Source organism: Tiliqua scincoides, chromosome 2 (genome assembly GCF_035046505.1).
Source record: "Tiliqua scincoides isolate rTilSci1 chromosome 2, rTilSci1.hap2, whole genome shotgun sequence".
Taxonomy (NCBI): Eukaryota; Metazoa; Chordata; class Lepidosauria; order Squamata; family Scincidae; genus Tiliqua; species Tiliqua scincoides.
This window is the reverse complement of record NC_089822.1, coordinates 162,471,815-162,493,871: the sequence shown is the minus strand read 5'-3', so window position 1 is coordinate 162,493,871 and position 22,057 is coordinate 162,471,815. Positions and strand designations below refer to the sequence as shown.

General features: G+C 45.6%; 1 protein-coding gene across 1 annotated transcript; it reads right to left on the bottom strand.

Moving 5' to 3' along the window:
- Positions 1–259: 259 nt before the first annotated feature.
- TRIM16 (tripartite motif containing 16) lies at positions 260–12,923 on the bottom strand. Its single transcript, XM_066612882.1, has 6 exons — positions 12,363–12,923; positions 9,776–9,871; positions 6,199–6,432; positions 4,060–4,231; positions 3,864–3,959; positions 260–906 (listed from the first exon to the last, which is right to left on the bottom strand). The coding sequence occupies exons 1-6, from the start codon at positions 12,921–12,923 to the stop codon at positions 260–262; spliced, it is 1,806 nt and encodes a 601-aa protein (XP_066468979.1).
- Between the last annotated feature and the right edge of the window lie 9,134 nt (positions 12,924–22,057).

Below are 22,057 nucleotides of genomic sequence, written 5' to 3'. Positions count from 1 at the left end.
TACAAGGCTCCAGTTTGCTCCACTTTGAAGGGAGCTAGTTTTGCAATGTCACCACCTTAACAAAACAAAACAAAACAAAACAAAGGAAAACTTCAACCATTTGTTGCTTTGTTTCACCTAAAAAGGGATAATGAGGAATCCAAACTAAAAACTTACATATGGACAATTTTTTTCAGTAACATATTTTTACAAATGATGCATATCTTAGGTGTTTCCCATAGGTGTTTTCCATGATCACATCACACAGTCCATGGCACCATCACAAATCAACAGTCTTTGTACCTGCCACTGCTTCAGCCTCAGGTGCCGAGGACAATTTGGAAGAAGCAGAGGAGGGAGGAATAGGTGCTGGGTTCCGCTGTGCCTCTTCCCGCAACTTGACAATTTGCACAGAGTTCTCCTTCTTTGACAGCCAGAAGGCAGGGTACAGCGGTTCATCAAAGTTGCACTCAAATTTATGCAAGAGAGTCATGGTGTCAGAATCTATGCCATAAAAGGAAAGGGTGCCCCTGGGGTAATCCAGGTAGACTCCTATCCTGCCAAATCCCTGTATGTCCAAAGGTGTCTCTACATCACTATGCCAAGCTGAGAACGTCTTGCCATTCCATTTAATGCACCAGGAGAAATTGTTCCCTGAGATGCAGCTGTTGCTCTCGGATCCCTTCCGGTCAATGCTTTTGTATGTCATGCCAATGTAAATGCCAGCCCCAAATATCTCAACCTCAAAGTAGTAGCGCCCCATATACAAGCTTTTGTCGGACAGCACTTGGCGCCAGTGCTCAAATCTCTCTGGGTGATCTGGGTATGGATGTTCCCACGGTGTGGTGTTGGTGACCTTATGATTGTCATCCAAAAGTCTCAAGTAGCGATGGGCTGTCACTGGGTCAAATGTTAATGGGCAAGTATCTACACAGGAAAAAAATATAAATATTTGCAATCAGAAAAAAAAAATCTGCAATGAACCTGAGTACATAATTCTGCACTCAGAAAACTCAACTGGATTTTATAATAGAGTAAATTACACAGTTGTCATACTTTTTGTTTTAGATGCACTAGTGAGTGAGTGAGTGAGTGAGTGAGTGAGTGAGTGAGTGAGTGAGTGAGTGAGTGAGTGAGAACAATCTACCATTTTTCCATTTGTCACTGTGCAAGAAGTAAGGTTGTCCACTGCTAGGACCATGCCAAGACCAATAGCCTGTTTTAAAGTGAAAGCAAATTTCAATCTCTCGCTTTCATGCATGAGAGAGGAGCAGATGTGAGCCTTCAGCTCTCTTTGGTTCCTTCATATAGCTCAAAAACCATAGTTAACATTACACCTGACTGAGCCATTGTCTTCATCCTAGCATAACCTTGTCTGAAAGGCAATAATATGAGCAGAGCTAGCCCAGTATATTAAAAATGTGAATAGTGTCACCTAACTAATAGTGTTGCCCAACTGCCCAGTAGATGGCAGTGCAACCCATCTCATTAGTTGGTTGGAACTTATTGACTCTTTTTCCTGATCCAAGCAGCCTCCTCTTCAACTTCTTGATCTTACGGTGGACATCACTTGCACCCTCTTCTGGTCACAATGCAACATTGCTTGCAGTCTTTTGTTGCAGCTGAGGTCTTACAAAATGCAACTCTGCTAGGTGCAGGGCTAACAGATCTCCTTGACCCTGCTAACATGCATTCCACTGAGTACAAGCAACAAAGTTCTTGTCATACTGGTAGAGAATGGTTTGCCTTCATTCTCCCTTCTTCCTGCCAGATCTTGACACAGTACATGCAGCAATTTTCAATTTTTTTCATCTCATGTCACACTGACAAGACACTAGAATTGACACACCATCAGGTTTTTGACAATTGACAAGGCACACTGCAGTGACAGCAGGGGCTTGTATCCCCCCAGTGGCCCTACTAATAAATGACTTTCTCCCAAATTCCTGCAGCACACCTATGAACTACTCGTGGCACACCAATGTGCCATGGCACAGTGATTGGAAAATAGCTGCAGTATATGGAGAGAGGGCTTTTATGAATAATCACAGATCTACCAGAGCAGTAGAGACAGGTGCCCCAATCCACCCAGGACAGTCAGCTTCCATGTGACTATCCCAATTGGATAAAGAACAAAGAGGAGTTCACCCAGACCCAGCTGCCAGGAGTACATGCATGTAGCCACAAAATCACTGATAGCACTGGTTGAAATCTGGTCTCCTCCTTACTTATCAGTTGTTCAGTACAAATACCAACTCTTGGGTAGGGGTAAGTATATGCCGCTCCAGCTTGCTGCATGGCCAACTCTGGGATCAGAACCTCTGGACTAGCCATTTTCAACCACTGTGCCGTGGCACATTGGTGTGACCTGAATCAAGGCTTGGGGGGGGGGGTAAAGGGAACAATTTGTACCCAGGCACAGGGTCAAAAAGGGAGCCCAGGAGCCAAAGGAGGGGCCCCATAAATTTCCTGGGATCTGACATTTTCCTATCTACTCAGACTTATTGCCTGCACGGAATGGTGGGGACACTACCACAAGCATGCGGCTGCAGCTGCTGGCAAGCCATATATGCTGGGCTGAGGAATGCATACATGACACTCCTTAACAGAGCATCAAATCTGGAAGGAAACTGGCCTGCTACAGTAGCTCTTTGGCTTGAGGATCTGCTTACCGTGAAGGAGTGGATAGGAGTTCAAGGACACAGCTGCAAGACTACAGTTGCTGCAGAAGCAAGTTTAGGTATGCACAGTATGAGCTGAAATATGATGATGCTAATTTTTTTGCAATGGTTTTCTATATCTAAAAGATTTTAGAGAGATTCACAGCCCAGTCCTATCCAACTTTCCAGCACCAGTGCAACTGCATTGCAGCCCCGGGGTAAGGGAACAAAATGTTCCCAAACCTTAAGGAGGCCTCTGTGACTGCACCCCCAACACAGGAAGCAGTGCATACCCCATACGCACAGCAGCACCAGCACTGAAAAAATGGATAGGATTGGGCTGTCAGGAGTGTGTTTGGTTTTCCGTATTACTGTATTTAGCTACCGATGCCACATGGGTATCTGGGCTCCAAAGACATTTCCAGCTATCTGTTAAAGTGTTTTTAATATGTTTTGATCTGTTTGTTAAATTATGTTTTAATCTGTTTTTAATATGTTGTAAGCCGCCCTGGGTCCCTTTAGGGAGAAGGGCGGGATAGAAATAAAGTTTATTATTATTATTTTTTATTATCTCCACCCTCCCCCCACCCTGTTTCATCCCTCCCTGCCCCCATTCTGCTTGTCCATTACCACCCTCCCCTGCTCTGTTTGACCTCTCCGTCTTTGCAAAGGGGCCCAAAAGAAACTTTGTATCCCCTGACAAAATGGCTCTCAGAGGCCCTGACCTGAATGGTCTCCAGGTGTGCCACAGGAGAGGATTATTTATTAGTAGGGTCATTGGGGAATGTGAGCCCCCCCCAGCAGTGTGGTGTGTCTTGTCAATTGTCAAAAAACTGATGATGAACATTTTAGTGCCTTCCTAATGTGCCAGGAGATAAAGAAAAAGTTGAAAATCATTGCTCTGGACACTCTGGAATTGCAGGACTCTGCCACAAGGGAAACCTTTACAAACAAGGACATCTTCTCAGAAAGGGGACACTGGTGAGAGCCTCTCCGGTTTCTTCTGAAGTAAGTCTCACTATGTTTATTAAGGTTTGTTCCCTAGCAAGTTTTATGTTTAGGAATGCAACCATAGTCATAGACATCTACAAACCTAAGTACACCAGCAAGAAAACAATGGTAAGCACACAGCTCTAACCATCATTGCATATGGCAAACACAAAACTTAATACAACACAAAAGCGACTGGAGGGTGCTGGCACCATAAATCAGGTTGTGGCTTACATTCAAAGAAGTCACTCTTGCTCTTGGGTTCTGGAGCCGACAGGCGGTGCTTGGATGGGACAATGGCAGATACCATTGTTTTGATGCCAGCATCCTCTGCAAAAGCAAAAATAAATGAAGATTTGTTGTTCTTCAGGTCTACGCAAGATGGAGGAGAGGAAGACTGGGATAAATAAGCAGTCAGATGGGTACTCACCATCTTTGGCAAACTCCTGCAACTTCTCCTTATAAGAATTTTTGAAAAGTTGTAAAAGGTGTTCCGTGGACTCCAAGACCACCCTTCGGATCCCCGACAGTTTGTCTTTTAGACCAATGTACACACTGGGCAGGGTGTCATCCCCTGCGCTCTTCTTGAATTCACAGTATTCCTATTAATAAACACCCACATACACACATCCTCTTAGTTTTGAGTTAACTTCTCCTCATGTACACTATTTGAATACTGCAAAGCTTTCACACTGGAATGAAGCGCCCCACTGCCTTGCTCTTAAGTCCCAGAACAGCTGGGTATATCACAGAATAGCAGGATGTTGCACACCTTAGTCATGTCAAAGCTGTAGGCACTACTGAGGAGGAAGAGGAGCAGTGCTCAGCCCTCTCTTTCTCTCCCCCTCAACTCCAGTGCAACTGTCTGCACTTGTATAGAGGCTACAGGGGTCGGTGCCAACCATTGGCAGATCCGGGGGGGCCATGGATGCATAGTCCCCCCCAAACTGTCATGCAGCAGCTGAAGTTTTCCAGCAGCCACACACAGTTTCCTATGTGGGGCTTTGCTGGCCGCCTCCTGCTTCTCCGCAGGGACTTTCCTTGGCCAGGCAGCTCCCCCTCCCGCCCCATTCCTCCTCCCTCACCCCCCACAGATTAGATCAGTGGTTCCCAAACCTTTTAGTACTGGGACCCACATTTTTAAACAACACTCTATCAGATCTCACTAGGCTTACCAGACTTTTTAAAGAGAAGATCTCGTAAGAACTTTTAGTAGTTATCTTGCAAACTGCAGAAGCTGAGCTCTTTGCAGGGTAATTAGCAGCTAACAGTATCTGATTTTTGAATAGCTTGAAACAATTAGTTATCTGATCTTTCCATCATCCTTTGGGTGTCCCACCCAAGATCAAGTCATGACCCACCAGTGGGACAACCCACAGTTTGGGAACCACTGGATTAGATAAAACTCATGAAACGTTTATTTATTAAAGGTTATTGGGCAGGATGGATCTTTGGCTTGGCCTCTGTGGCCAAGGTTTGGTGGGTGGTTAGACCTGGGCTCCTGCTTGGACTTGAAGCCCAGGTCTACTGGCTGGGTATATTGGGCTCCCATTCCAGCCGAAGTCCAATCGGGAGCCAAGGTCAACCCAGCTGGTAGATCTGGGCTCCAAAGCCATGTGGGAGCCCAGGTCTACCCACCCAGTGAACCTTGGCCATGGAAACCTCAAGTTAAACCAGGAGCCCAGGTCTACCTGCCTGGTTGACCTGGGTTCTGAAGTTGGTAGTTATCGTGCTCCCCCCCTCGAAACACAAACTCTGGATCCGCCCCTGGTGCCAACACAGAATGCAATTGGTACAAACCATCATAGCCCAACAGTCTCTTAGGTGAACCCAGCCAGGCATCATTTCTGGTATTGCAAGCACATTTTCTCAGCACATTCTCCTATGGATTACTGTTCTCTCTGATAACTTCTGCGCATTCTGAGCTCAACTGCCCTGCAGGCCACCTCAGTCCCACACTCTTTGAGCCCACAGTTGTCGCGCTACAAACACCAGAGCTGTACCTCTGTTAAATGGAAAGGGATGGGCCACAGGCAGGCCAATCCTAACTAAATTCCCTCTCCTGTTGATGCAGCTGCCCTACTGGAGGGTGTGCTGCATCCTTCTGGGGGGGTGGGGCAGTCACAAGAGTCTCCTGCAAAGCTTTCAGGAGTAAACCTCCATTACCCCAATAGATCACTTTCAATCTGTCACTGCCACCACCTCTTACGGCGGCACTTGCACCATTTTAAAACAGCAGAACACGGTTCCACTGTCACAAAGCCCTCCATGTGCTGGCCAATCCTAGTTAAGATTGAGTCCTGAGACTAGTTTCCTGCTAGAAGCTTAGAACTTTCCTCACTGAGTTACTGTATGTGCATAGATATCTCCATTGATTGATCTTTTGGTAGATTTCTGCAAGTGACCCTAAGAGAGTCTTCCAACCAAATGATTTTCTAATAATCATAGTAATCTAATTCAAATGATCATCTAAAGGGCTGAATTTCATGAATAGTTTTAAGCCCAAACTTTTGCACGTTGATCATTATAGATCAGCTATAGTGATATGCCCTATTACTACTTGGGTTACCTTTAGGAAGAGGATGTCATTGGTGTGGGCGGCCATCTTCTCCAGCCAAGTCTTACACTCCTTCATGGTCATGCGCTTGTCTTCCAGGTGGATCTTGATTCCATTGGCATGATTAACTGCAGCCCGTTCCTTCTCCTCTAGGAAAGCGAGCACCTCAGAGCGGGCCTTCGTAAGTGCTTGCTGCAGCTCTTCAAACTGCCCTTCCACTAAGGCTTTGACTTCAGATACTGAACTCTGCAGGGACAACATTCACTACCTTTGTTAGCTCAACCTGACAGCACCGGGCACTGCTCCCCCCCCCCCATGACGCTCCCTGATGGCAAACTGAGCACTGCCACTGCCTTGCTGATTAGGTGGGTCCTTCAATGAGCACTGACCTTCAACCAGTGCCCAACCTGCTTCTGGTGCCAACCCTAGTATCCAGACTACTATTTCCCCGTGCTGTGTGGATTCCGTCCACACTTCAAGAGTTCATAACTGAATAATTCACGTTTCTCTTCTTGCTCTCACAATAGGAGCAGTAAATGCAAGATTCAGAGAAAGCAACAGGGCTGGGATTAAACAAACACCCAGCTCTGCAAACATGGCTGGTTACCATTCCAAGGTTAAAGGAACAGTGCTGAGGAAACAGAACCACAGGAGCTAGGCTAGATCTTTTCGATTGTTAGAAGGAATTACAAAGAACATGTGAGAGGAGCAGCATGGCAACAGCACACACATTCTCAGCACACACTTTCACCTGCATAGAGCTAAGCATTTGGGGGCCCTCTACGTATGTTATAATGTATCCATATCTGTCATGGAGGAGTAGCCTGCCCTCTCTCCAGCTATTTAGCTGGCACAGAATCAAATGTGCAAAATTGAGTAGCCCTGTATAAAGCTGGCAGGCCCAGACCAGAGATTCGGATGCGGCAGAGGCCTGCTCTACTGCCCACTGCCCCTCCCAAGTCCAATCCACCCCCATTCCACCCTCCCCTACCCAAAAACACCACCTTTCAACCTCAGGAATGCCCTCCCACCACCCTCCCCATGCCCCTCTGTTGTCCGGCACAAACCTTATCTGCCCCTGCGGCCATTGAGTGGGATGCAGTACTCACAGGAAGGCACAGGTTCCCCCATCAGCCGCGCTTACTTGCTGGGTGCCAAAAAGCACTTTATGGTGCTTTTACAACACCCAGCACTGGCATAGCACCAGGCGGAGCCTGAGGATTGCATTCTAAGTCAAGCCAATCATCCAGAACTCTGCCAAATTGTGAGGAGAAAAGTAACATTCTTATGACTACAGACAGCTATTTACCAAAAGGTGACTTTCTGCAGAGTTCACATAGGCACTTGGAAAGCCAGTCATCTGCAACATCCTGCTAGGTATGGAAGAGAACTTTGCCACATATCTTCAGCCAATCAGAAATTCAGGGAAGTGGTAGTTATATAATTTTCCTTCTCCCTTAGCAGGATGTTATAGATTATGAGTTTACTGGCTGATTTAATACACTGTCTGGCGAGTTGCCAATTGGTAAATATTTGTTGGTCTTCACCTCTGGACTGGTAGTGTGAGTCAGGCAGCCCTGTAGCCAAAAATATTGTGGGGAGGGGGCTGAGTCAGGAAAGAGACCTGGGATATCACTTGGTGAGCTCCCACTCACTGTGACCATAACTCTGGAACCAGACTGGATAATTTGCTTCCTAAATTGTTATGGGCATACTGTTCAGCATAAGATACTATTTGATGAACAAGAACATGAGCAGTACTTCATAGGATCAAAGGTGCATGTCGCCTAGCATCCTGTTTCCTACAGTGGCCAGTCAAATACCTCTGGGAAACCCTAGAGCAAGGCATGAAGGTGACAGCCTTCTCTTCTTGGTATTCAGAGGTATACTGCCTCTGAACTTGGTCAGAGCAATCCACCATGATTGTACCCAGTCACCTTCTAAAGCTATCTCTAAAACCATACGTTGTGTCAGTTCCATTGTGAGTGTGAAAAGAGAAAAGCTGCTGGAGGAGAGAAGACAGGCAGAATTGTAAAAGTGAAAAGTGCGCAGTGCCCTGAGAGAAAGAAAGGTAATACCATTTTTCACTTAGGAGATCCAGCTGTCCTGCTCCTGACCAGACCAGTCAGTCATATAGCAAATCTGACTACGTGGTCTGTTTTCAGGTGCAATTCGAAGTGCTGGTAACGACCTTCAAAGCCCTATACAAACTGAGGCTGAGGTATCTGAAGAACTGCCTCTCCCCATAGGAGAAGGCCTGTTCCTCAAGATCACCGGGGGGGGGGGGGACCACCACCAGCTGAGGTTTCTCTGGTGACACAGGAGAGGTCCTTCTCTGTGGTGGCACCACAAATGTGGAACTCCCTCCCACCTGAGCTGAGGCTGGCTATTTCCCTGATGGTTTTTGAGCAGTGCCTGAAGACCTTTCTAATTAACAAGAGATCAAGATCATTTGCTCCATCAGAGACCAAGCACCTAATACTTATCAGAGCTCAAATCAGAAACATTTCTGTTCAGGAGCCTCTCAAATGACAGACATTCTAGTCATCTTTGTGAAGAAAGGTAGGATATCTGCACAGGCTAGAAAGGAGAGCAAATTCCTCAGCACAATCCTCAGCAAAAGGTGAGGCATCACAAGGAGTTCTCTAGAAGCACAGAGGTCATAGCAGCAAAGGCCATTAGTCACGTCTCCTATCATCAAAATGTCTCCACAACAAACAAAAAAACCAACACAAGGATTGATCCTGCCACCTCCCATTTGAAAGTTCTATTCCTTGCAGGTGTTCTAGCTTTGTAAGAAACATGCTTGGTGGTTTTAAGGAGGAGAATAAATTCACCCAAAATATTTCTTAGGCGATATAGCAGCAAATTACAGAGAAAGAGGAACAAGTAAATGAAGAAAAACATTAGTTGGGGGAGGGTGTGAACTTATCTAAGGTGGATCACACAACCATCTTTGGGGGGGGGGGAAAGACAGAGGAGAGTGAAAAACAGGAAGAGAGACGATGGTAAGCCGGTAACTTGTGATGACTTAAAGGTAAAGGTAAAGGTCTCCCCTGGCATTAAGCCTAGTCGTTTCCGACTCTAGGGGCAGTGCTCGTCTCTTTTTCTAAATCGAAAAACCGGCATTGTCCGTAGATAGTTTTTGTGGTTATGTGGCCGGCATGACTGAACACCTAAGCTCATGGAACGCTGTTACCTTCCCACCAAGGTGGTACCTATTTATCTACATGCTTTCGAACTGCTAGGTTGGCAGGAGCTGGGACAAGCAACCCCCGCTCACCCCGCTCACCCCATTGCGCGGATTCAGACTGCCAACCTTATGGTCAACAGGCTCGTCGACTCAGCGGTTTAACGCACTGAGAATTACTGAGCCACAAACTTCAGGCCCTATTATTCTTTAAGGAAAGCCCACATCCTTAAGTGGTGTATTACCAAGGTCCATTGGCAGACAGGTTACCTATAACAATAAATTTATGTCAAGGGTGGACTACAGGAAAACCTTTTGAATACCATGCAGCAAATGTGATGTTACCACCATCAGACACTGATAGTAAAGCAAAGATAATTTATCTATTTAAAGTCTTACCACTATAGACTCTGAATTTTTCTGCAGTTTGACAATTGCATTTTCAGCTGCATTCAGTTTCCAATCATATTCTGCTTGAAGCCGAAGAAGTTCATACTGTGAATAGATGGATTGGGGGTTATTCATACAGACGACACAATAACAGGTAGCTTCTTTTCCCAAATTCATGAATCAAATTGGAATATCTTTTTTTAATAAACTCTGAACTTTGCATCCTCAACACACTTCAAATGAACTTTGACATTGAACAATGTGTTCCATCTGGAACTCACCACACATAAGATTTACTTAGAGATTTGGGGCCCAGCCCTATTCAACTTTCAAGCACCGATGCAGCTGCAATGCAGCCCCAGGCTAAGGGAACAAATATTCCCTTATCTAGAGGAGGCTTCCATAATGGCACCCCCAGCACAGGATACAGCACATGCTGTGTTGGATAGGATACAGCCCTTAGCAAGGTTGGGAACTTAAGCCACTAACTTGGACTCGAGTCGTCCAAAAATGCATGATTCTTGCTGACTCAGGAACTCATAAATCACGCACGTGTAAGACTCTGAAAAAGACTTGAGTCAAGGCCCCCTGACTCAGCACTCATCCCCACACATGCTGACTCAAGTCTGCCTGTGTCTAGGTGTGCTTGCTTACTGTTTTCATGGCATGAAAAACCTTGTGGGGCAGCATTCCAACCGGGGTACAGCAGGAAAGTTTCAGTCAAGAGGCAGGAAAAGATGAATATTTGCAATGAATAGGGGAAGACGGGACTGGACTCTCTTTTCCTGTCTCTGATAGGAAAGCAGGAACAGATGATCATTGGACAAAGGATGGGTATTCTGATATTTTCATTGACTGAGGGAGAGCAGGAGGAAGAGCCAAGTGTGTTGTTGCCTTACGATTGGCTTGAGAAGCCCAGGGAGAGGGAAGAGGCAGGGAAGTGAGTTCATAGCGAACATGCTTTGCACCTCATGGCTGGTGGGAAGGAGGGAGTCTCATTGAATGACCGGTGGGACTACTTCTGCGAAGGACTGCAAAGGATTGGATCATCCTGGTAAACCTTGCAGCTGCTGCTTGTGACACTCCTCTCTCTTGCCACTTCTGACCCCACTCTCACGCAGTCCCTCCCACCCCTCCCTCTTGAAATGAATCCTAAAATGAATCCTAAAATATGAAACAATAGTTATCATGATCTTATGAACAGGAAGACTGTCAGAGAAAAGGTGAAGAGCTCACACTCCCATGACACAGGTAGTCATAATGGCTATGACTGTCTCCTCCACCTACTCTATGATTCACAGCAGTTTCTGGAAATATTTTTGCTCATTATAATAACCTTCAGCTTGGAAAATCCTAGTGTGGAATCTGGGTCATGAGAAGAATCTTCCATGAGAATATCCTCAAAAACTGCACACTAATTTAAACATATGTACAGTCCCAGAGATGGATATGCCTAGGGTCCCAGTCCAGTTCAATTTCCCAACACTGATGAAGTCATGCCAACAGGGCATGCACTGCATTCTGAGGGTGGGGCAGTCATGGAGGCCTCCTCATGGAAAGGGTACATTTGTTCATGTATGAATAATTCACTGTTGTCCTCTATCCATCTCCTCTTCCCCTGTGATAAAGCCTCCAAAGACCTTTTGGAGCCCTTATTAATTTTCAAGGACTCTAATTGACCTCAGCAGACTTCTTGCGCAGCCCGCAAAGCTCAGCAGTTTTGCAGGTTTGATCCAGAGGGAGCCATTCATATGATCCACATGCTCCAGCAGAAGCAAACGGGCAAAGTGCTGGGAAGGAGAAAAGTAAAATATTTTCGCAATCAGAGACAGGGCATAACCAGCTTAGGAACTAATGCTACCCATAGAGGATGGACAAATCCTTCCTGAGGATTTAAGAAGGGTGCATTCACAATTCTTTAGGCTTGTGGCAGCTACATTTTTGTGTCTATCCATAAAGAGTTTCATCCATACTCTGGAGGCTAAGAACGTCATTGGAATGTACAAGCTGAACTCAACATGGTTTGCTTTTGACATTCGGCCGCAGCTTTTCAAGAACCTGTGTCCAAGTGCCAAAACATGATCCATGCCAAATTAGGCAGATCCAGTCAGCGATCACACAGCAGGTTCAGTCTTTGGCAATACTGCAGACTCCGCAATTGCCATGGTCTTAGGAGTAGCATGAGAGCAGTTAACTCTCATACTACTAGTAGTAGTAGCATGAGTAGTAATTTGACAATACAACCATTTTCTCACAAAAAGCAGGCAAGTCTCTCTTTTGCTCATGCAGATTTGCCAGATTTCCCTTGTATAAAGTGACAGAGCCTCCTTTTTTGAGATGATGAACCCTAGTTTCATAATAACCCAGCCCCATCATTGATCTGGGAACAAACAGTGACACTCCAGGATATATCACATTACAGAGAGAGCAAGCATGAAAGGATTTGTTTCACTCTCATTTGAACTGCAAACAACCCATGCCCATGACAAAGTTTTGAGTGACAAACAGGGCAGTCAAGTCCCATATTTTCCAGCAACTCAGCCTGCCATGACACTCCCTCTGTCTGTACCACCACATGTAACATAAATCTACTTACCTCCTTCTCTTTTCTGGCTACTGCACAGGTAACTGCCTTATGGCCCTGGTGTCCATCGACAAGGCAGTCTTCACAGATGCACACAAGGTCTGGGTGGCAAAACCAGCTGAGCTGCATCTTATGGGCCTCACAGCTCTGTATGTCAATGTCCTTCAGTGGGTCCATGAGCTTATGGGTCTGCAGTTTGGCATTCTCCAGATGAGGCCGCAGGTGATCCTGGCAGTAATTTACCATACAGGTCAAGCAGGATTTCACTGCCTTCCCCTTTTCAGCCAAGCAGAAATCACAAAGAACCTCGTCTTCTTCCACTGTGCCCCCCTCCCTCATCAAGTCCGCCATCTCTTTGTTGGAACCATTTTCAGTCAGATCGTCTTCCAGATGCACTCCATTACTGGGGGCATCTTTTCTTTCAGGTTCTGTCTGTAGTTCCCCTTCATGTTTTAATCCTTCACTCTCATGCTCTTCGTGTATCTGAGGGCTGTTGTTTGCCTCAGGGCTGGAGTCTTCAAGTATCGGTTCTTGAGGCAGTTCTTCAGGACAATGTGGTTCAGGGTCAGCCATGTTTTAAGCTCTCCCGTACAGCTCGCTTTCTCTGACTCCAGCAGCTGCTTTCTAAGGTGTTTGAACTGTAATTGTGTGCAGCCAAGAAATGAAAGAAGTCATACCTGAACGCTCCCCAGTGCCTCGAGATATTAACTCTTTCCTTCCGCCTTCCAGAATATAACTGAACTTAATGCAGTTTGTGAGCCAATGCAGCAAGTAGCTGGCACGCTTGGTCTGGTTTCCTGTTAAGTGAACTGTGGATAAGCGTGACTCCTCCCAAGATTTGTACAGTGATCTCTTATCTTGGAATGGGAGAAGGAAGGTTTCAGCTTCCTCTTCATAATAGACTGCTCTGTTGCTTTGGAAATGCCCTATACTGTTACTCATTCTCCCATCAAGTCTCTGCTTTTGTGAATCTGTCTTTGGAAGGATTACGTAAACTACAAATTAAAAACTGCAAATGAGTCCTCCCCTGTGTTTCATTACTTTGACATGTGAAATAGTCAACCAGTGGTTTTGTTGGGGTTTTTTTCCACAGACATCTGACAGACTGTCTAAAGGCAAATCCCTTTATTTAGCACCTGTAGTTTTTGAAGGACTTTATAATTCCCTTCCATTAACCTGTTGGGGTTCAGCCAGCTGAACTGCATTCTAGGGTTGCGCCCTTAAGCACATACTGTACATGGGTTACTTGGTTTATGTGATCCTGTTGCAGAAGATGTGAGCCTCTATTTGCTGGTGGTCCTGATTTTCTCAGAGCTCGTGGACATTTTGGGGATGTGCACAGCAAATTTCTCGAGCATAAAGGAGGCTGCTTCAGTTGCTAATACTTGTTGCTGTAAAGTAGCAAAAACAGTTCAGGTGTGGCTCAGAGAAAACTAGGTAGCACTGGTTGCTTTGCTTTGAACACCACTGATTTCTTGATAACAGAGCAAGCCATCCAGAGATCACCATATTTACAAAATTCAACAAGGTTTCAGAGATCCGGCGCACAGTCTCCTGTGCTTTCACTGGCTTGCTGATCACACTTTAAAAAATAAAACTTCTGGAGCACTATAAGCAGTCTGGCACAAAGTAACCAGTTCAGCATAAGTAACGCTTGATAAAGCTGGTGCTGTAAGGAATGGCCAATTGAACATGCCACAGACAGTCAGCAGAACTTTGCTTCTGTTCTGTGCTTTCTACATTATTGATTTCCTGGTAACAAGATCACCTTTCGGTATAAGATACCAAGGTGCTGGTTGACTCTCATCAGATTCTTCATTATGGCCCAATGCGGCCATTTTAATGATAGCAGCAAGATGGAAAAGAACTGCCTCTAGTCCATCCAGGTCTAAGGACTATTCAGGCCTATAAGGAGATCACTGAGACTCCACTACTCACACAGAAATATGCAGCAAAATTGAAAATCTTATTCCAGTTGTCTCATAGAACTTTCTCATCCTGAGGCCTTCTGAGCTTACCATTTAAAGAGGCAATGCACAACACGTCGCTGCTTTGGATTGCTCTAATCAAGGGGTGTCAAACACATGGCCCAGATGCAGCCCTGGAAGCTCTTTATCTGGCCTTCTGGCTCTCCCAGCGCTACCATCAGCTGTTCTCAGCTGCTGAACTATTACTGCTGAAAGGGCTGCCCACATTATAATTGGGCTCTTCCATATCCTGAAAATATGATCAAGATTTGTGCATTTTCTCTTCTGCCATGTGCAGCTAATGAGTTAAGTGAGAAAAAAGTACCTATTTCTGGTCATGACCTGCTTCCTGCTTTATGACATCAGTTTGGGCCCTCAGCAGGAATCATGAAAGCTATTTGGCCAGCTGTATGAAACAGGTTTGACACCTGCTCTAAGCTAGCTTTGTCATGGTTTTTGACACTTATGCTTACCAGAACCTGTTTTTTGAAGCCAGCCTTGCTGAAGTTATCTTAACACTTTCTTATTTATACAGAACAAATAACATGCTAAACTCATAGTGAGTTAGCAGTTTGTGATTTCACTCCCTGGACCTCTGAGTCATGTACCAAAAGTACTTTAGCAGCCAAGGGGAAAAAAATTCTACAAATTTTATGAGATTAAACAGTTTGCGCAAAACATTCATCAAGCCTTTTACCTGGAGTTCTCAGATTATTTGAACTGAATTCAAATTATTTAAGCCCATTGTCTATAGCAGCCGTTTTCAACCACTGTGCTGTGGCACACTAGTGTGCTGCAAGGCAGCCGCAGGTATGCCGCGGGGCCAGAAGCGGCAGGCAGTAGGCAGAAGCTGCAGGTGGGAGAAGCGGTTGCTTTGACCCTCACACGGCAGTGGGTAAAAAAGGAACAGCTGCAGCTGCTTTGCATCTCCTGCTGCTGAGCAAGAGGAAGGCTGCAACCTGATCCTCATTTACCTGGAAATAAGCCCCATTGACTATTATGGGGCTTACTTCTGAGTAGACACGCCTAGGATTGGGTATCAAGTCCCTCGACTGCCCTGCGTGCTGATTGGGCAGCCAGAGGAGCCTGGAGAAGGTCTGGGCGGGATGAGTGAGATCAAGGGTGTTATGTACGCAAGTTATGCAGGATTGAAATCCTGCATAACTGATTGGCCCAGACTTATGGCTGGCCAATTGGGTGATGGATCAAAATCCTACCATCTGATTGGCCCTCTAGTTAATGGTTCAATTGCTCCAATCATGGGGAGTCTGGGCGGAGCTAAAGGGTATAAAAGCCAGAGGTGTTTGCCTTGTGTCAGATTCATTGCCAGGTCCTGTTCTGAAGATGGAATAAATACAATGAGCTGTTATCGCTATGCCTGTCTTTATTCACATGGACCCACAATATAACAGAGGGAGCAGGGGGGCAGGCAAGCAAGCAAGCAGGTAGGAAGCCAGCAAGTCTGCTGAGGTCACCAGCCTAAGAATGGGTTGGCTGGGGGTTCATGAAAGTCCCTTCTCCTTGCCACCGTTGCCTGCAGCTCCCCAAAGCGACCCTCCCTGCCTTGCCTTTACCTTTCAGAGGAGGGGTGTTGGGCTACAATCCTCCCCATACTTTCCTGGAAGTAAGCCCCACTGACTATAATGGGACTTCCTTCTGAGTAGACATACCTGAGCTGGGCTGGGCTCTCAGGATCTTCTCTTAGTCCCACTTTCCTGGGAGTAAGCCCCATTGACTATAATGGGACTCAGAAGTGAGTAGACATGCCTAGGATTGGACTTTTGGTCACACATTTTCAGAAATACAGGAGCAAGCAATTGGCAGTGGGGGGGAAGAGAATGTGAGGCAAGTGATTCTGGACCTTTAAAGATGCAGACGAGTGCAGGGGAGGGACAGTAGGAGAGGTGCTAACTACAATTATGAGATTGGGGGGCTGTGCCTGTGGGAGGGAGCTGGGTGGGGGAGAGGAGGAGAGAGAAGTGCCAATTGCCTGCTCATGTATTTGAGAAAAAAGAGTGCTACCCAAAGCCCAATCCTAGGCATGTCTACTTAGAAGTAAGTCCCACAGGCACATTCCCCCCCCCCCAGTCTTTGGCTGCAATCCTAACCACACTTTCCTGAGAGTAAGCCCTATTGAACAAAATAGGACTTATGTCTGAGTAGACCTGATTAGGATTGTACCCTTTGTCATGTAATGATTTAATTGTATTAATTATATTAATTAAAAATTAATTGTAATGCAGTAGTTTAATGTAAGTAAAAAACTGGGAGTGTGCCTTGACAATTTTAGTGCCTTGACAGTGTGCAGTGAACAGAAAAAGATTGAAAATGGCTGGTCTATCGGGAAGCGTGCAACCCATTGTCTGAAGGGAAGTCTGAGAGTTGGCCCCATGTAGTTGTGTTTTGTTTTGTTTTCAGAACAAAATGTGTTCTGAGGAACCCTGGGTTTCCTTAGGGTCAACATATGATGTGGGAGGTCCATGAGCTGGGCAGATTTCCCATCACTTTCTCTGGTGGTGATCCTGATCTGTATTTGTATTTTTAACTTTAAAAGAAGCACAGATTAAGTGAAGGAGAAAACGTTGACAGGTTTAGCCTATTTTATTTTATTCTCTATGCCAAATTAAAAATATTAATAGAAAAACAAACAGGTGCAGGAAGCTTCAAATCTGATGGCTCTGCAGTGCTTGTAAAGGGGGTATTTAACTCTTTTCTTCCCTCTGATGCTGCTGCCAGCCCTGTAGTGGGACAGAAAATACATTTTCCTCCCAGTGGGTCTAACAGCTGCTTTGGTAGAATAGACCTTCTTATCCTGTGACAAGCCTGCCACCTCTAGTCACCATCTGAGGCTCTGCTGCAAATTGCCTCACAATCAGAAGTTTATTTGAGGGTGATATAGGACAGAACGTTTTTGGTTGCAGCCCCCAGGTTTTGGAACTTCTTGACCTTGGAAGTTAATTCAGCCCCTCCCTACTGACATATGACTTTTCTTTTTTTGACAGATATTTGACCATCATTTTTACTTGCTGAGTTGTATTGATTGGCTGTTGATTGCGGTTTTGTCCCTATTCTATTCTTGTCATTTGTTTTGTTTTTTTCTTAATTCTACATTGTTTTATTATGGCTTCATGGATTATGTTAAAATGTTTTATTGCATGAACCAAAAGGTGGGATACCTATTTTTTTGCGCACAAAAAGCAGGCGCAAAGCACTTCTGTTTTGCAGGAGGTGCTTTGCTCCTGCTGTTTCTGAACATTCCAGGCCTCAGGGAGCACTGCGGAGGGCTGCACAGGGCTCCCCGCACCTCCTGCAGCTTGCTGCAGTCCTGCCTACGTGAGTGAAAAGCACCCCCTCACCCCCCCCATACAGACACAATCGTGTTACTGCCCTAGCCCCGCCCCCACAAAGACTTACTGCGGGAGTAAAGCTCCCTCAAAGTTTGAGTACCACTGCTCTACATAAATAAATTTTCTGCAACATACAAGGATTCCATGAATCAGATGAATCAACTTTAAAAAGTTTCTTGTATAAAGAAAGTTTGAACACCATGGACATACAGGACTGCCACTTGGCAACTCAGAGATGTTGCAGATACCATTAAAGCTATGGCTTCTCCAAATAGCTCAGACAAGAAAGACAAGCCATGTAACAACAGAGAACTATCCCAGAGTTGGCAGTTGCTAATGTGACCACTGAGCTCTGGCCAGAGGAAGGAATATAAGAAAGATCAGTCATACCCACAAAAGCTACCCAACACCCAACAGAGTAGAACTGGCCATGTGGCAAACCAGTTGACAACTTCTGGTTGCTGACAAAATGCAACTTTCTCACAGCAAGAACCTGTGTAATAATATTGAGTGCCGACTGGATTGTGGGTTGGGGAATGTCTAATGCTCCAGTTAGATATAGCATCTGATACCATCATGATGAGTGACAGGTTCTGTCCTCTTCACACACATCCTGCCTGCCCCATTTTGGGTCCTTCTTGAAGTGTTCACTGAGCACTCCCTGCTAAACTACTCAAGCAAGAGTATGTATACGCTCTTGCAACTGCAAAAAATAAGCTGGGGTGGGCTTTATGTTTCCCCTGTGTGGCTTCGGAGCGCATATCTGTCCAAATGTTTTTGAAAAATGAGGTGAAGAGAGGAGGAGTGAGGACAGAGAGGAATCCCCCCCCACACACACACACACACTATCATCAGAAAAAAGGAACACTGGCATTACATGGAGACAAAATATAACAGATCCTTGCTGCACAGCTTTGGCAATAAAGGTACAATCTGGATTTTATCACCAGCTGGAAAGGCTCCCAGAATGAAATGCCTCTTCCTGTTTTAGTGCAAAACAGGGGGAACCAACATCTCCAGTACAAATCATAAGAGAGGCAAAGGAAACCAATAAGAAGGTTTCTAGGGATCCATATTAAATAACAAAAAGCGCCAACACTGCAAAATTTCAAATACTATTTTGAACATAAAAAATATTATGAATCCCTTGGCCTCATTACTTTGTTCTCATTATAGAATTCTGCAAAGGGAATGCATTTTGCATCTAACAGAATAAATCCTAGTGAGTTGTGTAGGTGTGGAGGTTCATTAATTCATTCACATTCATTTTTATCCTACCTTTCACTAGCTAAAAACTTATAATGTTAGTGTTGGAAGGAACCCTGGAGATCATCTAGCCCAGTGGTTCCCTACCTGTGGTCTGGGGCCACAGGTAGTCTCTGAGAAGTGGAGCAGATGGCATTTCCAGTGTCTCGTTGAGCACCAAATTGAATTGTATTTTTTTGAGTGGTGGGGATGGAAGGGGTTGCATGTGGTCCATGACAATTCCAATGTTTGCTTCAGTGGTCCGCAGGCTCCAAAAGGTTGGGAACCACTGATCTAGCCCAACCACCTGCTGCTGGCAAGTACTGCAGCATCCCTGACAGGTGGCCATCCAAGACAGCTAACACAAGTAGAAAGACAGAAAAGAGTAGAATCACATTTTTAAAAATTTGCAATCTAAGCCAACAATTTTAACAGAGTAATTAGAGACAGACAAAAATAAAATACTGCAGCAGCAGTCAGAGGAACATCTCACAAGCCAAAAGGCTTGGGAGAACAGTTGGATCTCAAGCACCGTTTCAAGAGCAAAGGGAGGAGGATTCCAAATTTCCTGTGAAAGGCAGCGCCTCTTCCAAGGATCTCAACAAATAGAAATGTTCATATACAGGCTTTTCTAAATCCCTGTAAGGGATTTTTATGATTACAAATTCTAATCTTCCATAAAACGCCTTCTTTCAGGTGGACTCCTTCTCAGTCTGGTATCTTTCTGGCTGCATTTGCCGCCCACATTTAACTGATGGCAACTCCTTCACTTTCACTGAAGGTGGTCATCTTGCTTTCCTTACCGGCCGGGATGACTCATCTTATCAATGCTGTCAGCAGCTGTCAGATACTTCCAGCGGTTTCGAACTGCATTCCCAGTTACTCTTCGACCTTCCATAGGCAGCAGCTGTACCACTCAGACAGACCTCTTGCCTTTATGCCTTTTCATGTCCATTCAGCTACATAGTGACGTAGCTGGCCCTGCTGACATCCAGGACCATGACTCATGATGTACCACCGGAAGGGCCTGATCAGGAAGTAATTGCAGTGACATGATGGCATCACTGCCAATTATTTGTGGGTTATGGTGCACTAGGAATGGTTGAGTGCCACTCAGAGTGGCACTCAACTTTGAGTGAATTTTTTAACTTTTTTTTCTCAGTATGAATAGGAATTAAAAAAACTAAATGGTCAGCCACTCAGAGCAGCTCAAAACCACTCCAAGTGCCCACAAGCGGGTGCAGGAGAAGCTACTGAGGTGGCACAGAGGCTCAGAGTGGCACACAAGCACTCTAAGTACCTGTGAAGGGGGGAACAAAACAGGAAGCTACCCCTGGCTTGACACCTCCTCAAGGCTTAGTACCTAGGGCCATGTACCCTCCCTGAGCTTTGCCACTGTGTCCATCACCGGGTGTCAGGGCAGCATTGCATTGCACCTTCACTGCCAAGGTGGTTGTTGGGGATTGCTGTTCAATTTGGACACTGTGTTAGCCCTATCATGTTGACGTTGGCTGCTTTTGCTGAATTGCTTTTATTGTTAAATTCTTTTAATTTCTTGTTGTTATGCAAACTTGAGCAGCAGGGAAGTAATAAATGACTTCCTAATGGGTCTAACCTAACGGGTCATGAGTCTTTCCCTTTAAAAAGCCAGGCATGGTTCCATGGAAAAAGGAGCTGCTAGCAGGGTGTATGTCAGAGTTCTCTTTAAATACTCCCCTGCTGTCCCCATTCCATCTGTAAAGAAGGTGGGAGGGGGTGGAACAGACTACATGAGAAAGGGGACAGAAGTGGCAAGAGGGAAGAAGGTCAAGTGCAGCAGCTGTGAGGCTTACCAGTATGACCCAATTCTTTGCAGCTCTACTCAGAAGTAGTCCTAGTTGCACCCCGCATTCAATGAGGCTTTCTCCTCCCAAGTAACAATGGAGCCCACAGGAGCCATGAGTTTGGAAAGCATGATTGCTATGAACCACTCCCCCCCCAGCTTCCCCATCTCCTTTTTCCCCTTCCAACCAATCCTAAGGCAAGAACCCCATTGGGCTCCTCCTTCTGCCATACCTCAGCCTTATCCAAAGAAAAAAAATCAGACCGCCCACTGGACCGTCATCCAGTGATCATCGGCTCCTTCAGAGATGCACAAGAGATCATGTTCCAGCCTCCCTCCCCCCCAGCTCAATGCAAAAACAAAACATTAACCCTTCCCTGCCACTTGCCCAGTCTAAATGATGGCCCCATGAGGTCTTTCACACCATGAAAAAGTAAGCAAACACACCCAGACATAGACAGACTTGAGTCTGCATGCGTGGGGACCAAGTGCTGAGTCAGTGGCCTCAGACTCGAGTCAGTGCACAAGTCATTGACACGCCTGACTCAAGTGTAATGAGTCAGCCCAAAACATGTTTTTTTGCAACTCAGACTTGAGTCATCTGACTAGAGTTCCTATCTCTGCTACACAGGAGAACCATTCATAGTGTCCAGTTCAAACATAAGGTCAATGGGCTAGATATGGCCTGGAGAAGCTCTTTATCTGCCCCCACGATATTGAGCTTTCCCAGCACCACCACCAGCTGCTCTCAGCTCCTGAGCTGAGATATGTCACATCAGCAGAAGCAGAACTGCTGAAAGGGCAGCACTGGGAGAGCCCAATTATCATGTGACCCATCCTTTGCTGCTTCTGCTGAGGGGTCACTGGTGAAAGAGTGGCCTGCTCTCCCAGAGCCACCATTTCACCAGGTCCACTTCTGCCAAGGCACTGGGAGGAAAAGATGAAAGGAGGACTCAGAAGGTGAGGATTAGAATAGGCAGACCAAGAAGGGTGAGAAAGGAAGAAGAGAGAACCTGCCAAAGTAATGTTGTGAAGTTATACTTCTACAAAAGTAGCACTGCTTAAAGGGCAGCCCATGTTACAATTAGGCTCTCCCATATCTTGAAAATACGATCAAGACTTGCATATTATTTCTTCTGTCATTTGCAGATCATTTGCAGATCACTTAGGGAGAAAAAAAAACTTATTTCTGGTCATCACCTGCTTAATGATCTCAGATCCTGCTTAATCACTTTCAGCTCTCAGCCAGTACCATGAATAATATTTGGCTCTCTGCATGAAACATGTTTGACACCAGCTATATGGTGTGACAGGCATTCTTCTGCC